This window comes from Gouania willdenowi, chromosome 15 (assembly GCF_900634775.1).
Source record: "Gouania willdenowi chromosome 15, fGouWil2.1, whole genome shotgun sequence".
Taxonomy (NCBI): Eukaryota; Metazoa; Chordata; class Actinopteri; order Blenniiformes; family Gobiesocidae; genus Gouania; species Gouania willdenowi.
In genome coordinates, this window is record NC_041058.1 from 21,064,839 (window position 1) to 21,070,838 (window position 6,000).

The 6,000-nt window shown below is 37.5% G+C and overlaps 1 protein-coding gene across 1 annotated transcript in view; it reads right to left on the minus strand.

Annotated features, from left to right (window-relative positions):
* Positions 1–4,320, minus strand: part of macrod2 (mono-ADP ribosylhydrolase 2) — a 491,286-nt gene extending 486,966 nt beyond the window's left edge. The window contains exon 1 of the mRNA XM_028467998.1: positions 4,096–4,320. Within this exon, the coding sequence (XP_028323799.1) occupies positions 4,096–4,132 (37 nt within the window). The 5' untranslated portion in view covers positions 4,133–4,320. The remainder of the gene's footprint in view (positions 1–4,095) is intronic.
* Positions 4,321–6,000: the final 1,680 nt, after the last annotated feature.

Below are 6,000 nucleotides of genomic sequence, written 5' to 3' on the forward strand. Positions count from 1 at the left end.
CTCCCTCTGAGCACTGCCCATCACGGGTGATATCTCATCCAAAGGTGCGCTGCTGTTGAACGCTTTGCTTACTGTATTTTGTATTCCCCCTGAATCCTGAATGTATTAAATTAAATAACTGCCATTTCTTAATTATCCACTTGGAGACGCACTGTTTTAGAAAGAGTCACAGACAAACACAAAGCCCAAAGTGAAACAGATCATATCGCAAAAAGCCATCAAATACATCCTAAACTTTAAAGTGTTGTATCTTTTTGTTCATACATGTTAGGTACTGGTAGGGCAGATGGATAGAGCTCCCACTTTGGTTTTCATGGAGTAAATAAGTTTACTGTATATGATCTGGGTATCAGTAAAGATGTAGAGATGCTAGTTATTGTAAAAAAAATTTTTTAGATCTTCACTTGTGGCCTTGTAGATCAGTAGTGATCTTGACGTTGTATTGTACAAACGTGCACCAAGTGATTTCCAGATTGTTCATTTACTGGTCCAGGCCACTTGAGGTCAAATCGAGGTGTACGTGTCTCCTGAACTAAAATGGGGTTGACACCTCTGCTCTATATTGACAATGAATGTGTAGTCTGTGTGTTAACCCTGCAACACACTTGTGACCTTTGTTTGCACACTTCTTCAGTGTCCCACATATTGGATAAAGAAAAGCAGAACTGAAGATCGATTGATGAGTAATAACGCACAGGCTATAGTTACATTTTTGTTTATGCATATATTTTTTAGTTACTTTGAGCATAACAATAAACATTATGCGACCTCCGCACCTAAATAAGTTTTGCCATCTTGACAGTATAATAAATTCAGCAAACCAATATGATGGCTTCAAAGGGAAATCAGGATTTCAACAGCTGGAGATAATGTTCCTAACAATTGGTTAACTTTAATGTAATATAATACTGTTTATTATGTACGCATGACACCTGCTGTGGATTGAAATAACATTTTCACTAAATATTTAGATTAGCGCAAACTCCAATGAGCGCATTTGTTATTAAAACACCATATTTCAGAGTAACAATATCTGACTCAATACTTTACCTGATTGGTTATATGTGATTTGTGGAATGATGTTGATGAAACCTCATTTATTTCTCCCAAAACTGATTTGTAAACAAAAACATAATATAATACAAGGCACCTATTCATTAATTGGATCCACATTATCGAGTACAACTCAAAGACGTCAGGCCAAACCTGGCTTCGTCAGAGCCGCAAATTCAGGCTCAAAATGAAGTTACAGGGGAAAAGAGCATAAAGTGGGGTAAAAAAGTATTTAGTCAGCCACCAATTGTGCAAGTACTCACACTTAAAAAGATGAGAGGCCTGTAATTTTCATCATAGGCATACCTCAACTATGAGAGACAAAATAGGAAAAAGAATTCCAGAAAATGACATTGTAGGATTTTTAATGAATTAATTGGTAAATCCCTCAGTAAAATAAGTATTTGGTCACCTACAAACAAGCAAGATTTCTGGCTCTCACAGACCTGTAACTTCTTCTTTAAGAGGCTCCTCTGTCCTCCACTCATTATCTGTTTTAGATGTACCTGTTTGAACTCGTTATCAGTATAAAAGACACCTGTCCACAACCTCAAACAGTCAAACGCCAAACTCCACTATGACCAAGACCAAAGAGCTGTCAAAGGACACCAGAAACAAAATTGTAGACCTGCACCAGGCTGGGAAGACTGAATCTGCAATAGGTAAGCAGCTTGGTGTGAAGAAATCAACTGTGGGAGCAATTATTAGAAAATGGAAGACATACAAGACCACTGATAATCTCCCTCGATCTGGGGCTCCACGCAAGATCTCACCCCGTGGGGTCAAAATGATCACGAGAGCGGTGAGCAAAAATCCCAGAACCACATGGGGGGACCTAGTGAATAACCTGCAGAGAGCTGGGACCAAAGTAACAAAGGCTATCTTCAGTAACACACTACGCGGACTCAAATCCTGCAGTGCCAGATGTGTCCCCCGGCTTAAGCCAGTACATGTTCGGGATCGTCTCAAGTTTGCTAGAGAGCATTTGGATGATCCAGAAGAGGATTGGGGCAAATGTCATATGGTCAGATGAAACCAAAATAGAACTTTTTGGTAAAAACTCAACTTGTTGTGTTTGGAGGAGAAAGAACACCATATCTACTGTAAAGCATGGGGGTGGTAACATCATGCTTTTGGGCTGTTTCTCTGCAAAGGGACCAGGTCGACTGATCCATGTAAAGGAAAGAATGAATGGGGCCATGTATTGTGAGATTTTGAGTGAAAACCTCCTTCCATCAGCAATGGCATTGAAGATTAAACATAACTGGGTCTTTCAGCATGACGATGATCCCAAACACACCGCCCGGGCAACGAAGGAGTGGCTTTGTAAGAAGAATTTCAAGATCCTGAAGTGGCCTAGCTAGTCTTCAGATATCACCCCAGCGACAGCCCCAAAACATCACTACTCTAGAGGAGATCTGCATGAATGAAAGGGCCAAAATACCAGTAACAGTGTGTGAAAAACTTGTGAAGACTTACAGAAAACGTTTGACCTCTGTCATTGCAAACAAAGGGTACATTACAAAGTATTGAATGCAGCCTTTGCGATTTCCTAATCCTGTAATTATTATTTTTTTTTTCTTGTACTGTCCTGTTAAGTTCAGTGATTAACAAATTGATTTATTGCTTGTGTTTATTGAAAAATACATGATAAGAGACAATTGAAAGAATAATCGCATATTAAATTTCAATATTGAGGGGGAAAAAAGAAAAAAAAAAACGCAATTGGATTATTTTCCATAATCGTTCCGCCCTAGTTGTAACATAAAAGAATGTGAAAAAAGTGAAGCGCTGTGAATACTTTCTGGATGTACAGTACTGCATTTGTGGAAATGCAAACTAGGCCACAATAATGTTAAAATTACTCCTGAACAAAAATGAGTTTGACACCCCTACCTTTACACCCTAAAAACAAATGATAAAATCACAAAAGTGTCTGGAGGTACATTAAAGGCGCCGCACTCAACACGAACCTGAGTTTCGCTAACGTGGGTTCAAATCCCACATTTGACAATTTTTTTTATTCATTTTAACATATTTAACACGGCAAATTCCACCTTTAAAATTACATTTCTGACAAAAATAAACATTTTAGGGTTAGGGTTAAAATAAAAGGGTTAGTGGGGTAGCTAAAAATAAATATGAGCTAAAATACAAATGACGGAACTTTAAGTCACGTGGTGCACCTATCACGTGACCTAAACTGGCCAATGAGGGGCGCTGAATTTCCATAGAGTGGCAGTCTACGGATACATTAGCCACGGCCTAAAATCATATACATCTGAATTAATGTGGTGTCATTTTCATAGAAGTTGAACTTTAATTCTGAAAACATTGTCAGGTTTTGTGATCTGACCCACTTACTGGGCTTTATGTGGCCCCCCCTGACCTAAAAATAAGTTTGACACCCCTGCTATACAGGCTCGCAGGGGTCTGCTTTCCCCAAACACTTTGGACAGGGCATTACCAGTCAGTTACAGGGCTGCTCATGCCACTATAAAATCATATCATTTAAGAAAATAAATAGTTATTATATGATTCTAGTTGTTTTTTTTTGTGTGTGTGGTTGGGCTCCAATTAAAATACAGATTTTTTTAAGCACAGTTGCAAAAGTGAAAGTAAAGTAACGCTGAATTGATTTCCATACCAACAAGATGGTTTATTTCATGAATAAAATTCAGGATGAATAGTGTTTTATTCAAATGTATTGTTTCTTTATTAAAGTGGGACTGCAGAGCTGTAGTTGTCCTGTTTACAGGTGGAGGACAAGGTCAGTGAGGATGATAGAGATACCCGCAGATACCTCAGGTGTAAGCTAATAGACAGGTGGGAAACAAAGTGTGCCAAATATTAAACACACACCATGGCTGCAGTCACTGTTACAACATGTATTTCGTACAGACAGCACCAGGGCTAACCGTGCAGTTTAGGAACCAGGTTAGAGACTCGGTGTGTTGTCTGCTGTCTAGTGTCTGGCTTGCAGAGGATGATAGCCTCATTCCCTTCTCACAAAAAAAAAAGAAGAAGAAACACAAGCCTTACCTTTCTCAGTCTTCCAGTCCTTTTTCTTTTTGCTCATGCTGCCGGAATGATTAGACTTCGAGTGGCTGTTTTTTGACTGTGGCAACCCCAGGCTCACAGTGAATCGAGTCCCGGAAGGAACGAAAGAACTAAAGATGATTGAAAGAGTCTCAGCACGATTGTCTCACCTGTAAAGCTGTCAAATGTCTGTGGAGCTACGCCGCCTCAACCTACAATGATTGCACCGTATTTTATGTGTACGGATCCCGGTGAGCTGATTGGGTGAGAGAAAAGAGAAAGTGGGTGTGCGATTGGTCAGATTTTTGAGTCCATCACATTCGGATTCGCATGGTGTGGAGGCAGGGTAGGTTGTCTGCAAAGGTTGGTGTTGCCAAATTGGGCGGATTCCCGGGCAAGTGTGCAGGTTTGAAACGCTTCAAAGACGATAAGTAATTAAGGCAGTGAGGAAAATATGGGGGAACGGAACAAAAAACTTTATAGTTTCAAAATAATATATTCATTTGACTTAAAATGTAATTCAAAGCGAGATTTTTGCATCCAAGCACTAAATTATGAATTATTATTATTTGATCTCATCCAACAACACCAAACTAAACACATGAATTATCTCGAAGATTTCTAAAATAATCAAAGAAAATAAAGAATATGTTATGCTCTTTTTTATTTTTGCATTTAAAACGATTGTCCCTAAAGAGGCCTATATATGCTATGCATCTAAAACTTTTTTTCTGACCTATAGATGCTATATTAATAAATTGTTTGTATTTGGAGATCTAAATCCAACAAAGTTGATTATAATTTTTAAACACACAACAGTTTGTGGCCTGGGTAGTAATGATAATCCCACAAATATATGTGTATTAACACCTTAAATTTCATCACATCACATCAGTATCACCTTAAAAATTCTTTGTTCCTCAAAAAAAAAAAATAATAATAAAATAATAAAATAGAAAACAATTCAAATTAAATCAGACTAGTGGGGACGTCTTGGAAAAAGTAGAAGTCTTGGAAAAATCTTAGAGATGGAAAATATCTTGATTTTATAAATAATTCATCAATAGTATTTTTTTTACAAACAGCAGCTTTCAACTATTTACACTCTGATTTCCTCTAACATGTCTTAAATGAATCTTTTAATCAGCAGATTGCCTGTGTGTTCATCTAGCTCTGGAGCGATGGACTGGATTTTATTCTAGGGGCGTACACTGCTTTACAGCAGCAACATAATAGCAGGAATTTGCACCTGCTACTCCGGTATTTGTGCAAAAAATTAAACTAAATATAGCAAATAAAACAAGCAACTTAAATAAACACCACCACTTGAGAATTGTCATCCAAAAAAGTTGTTGTTTTTTTTGTAGAAAATAAATAGATAAATAAATAAAATAAAATAGAAAATATAGCTGCATGCAGTAGAGGACACTATTAGTCAGAGGTTAGACCAGATCAGATTGTAAATCAGGCAGTCATGTGTGAGAAGCAGGTTCTAGAGACCACCGTCTGTCATCTGTTGTATCAGCTCTGCTCTGGTCCACACCCATCTGCTCCTGAGACTATAGAGACTATATACAAATTATAGTCACGCAAACACACCCAGTATTTCATCAGAACACTGATAAATGACCAGGAGTTAATTTACTCCACATATACTGGTATACACATGCATGTATACCAGTTTGACTACTGGTACATTTGAAACTAAAAATAAATAATAGTCTATTTTCTAACTATGCAGACAGGACATTAAGTGTACTATTGCATTTCTGAAAAGATCAGCCTGGACACCAGCCTTAGATATGTAGTTTTTTTAATTTGAATTTTTTTTGTCTTTTTATTAAACATGGATTTTCCAAATTATTTTTCATTTAAATACATGTCTGTCATGTTTTTAATGCTATAAAG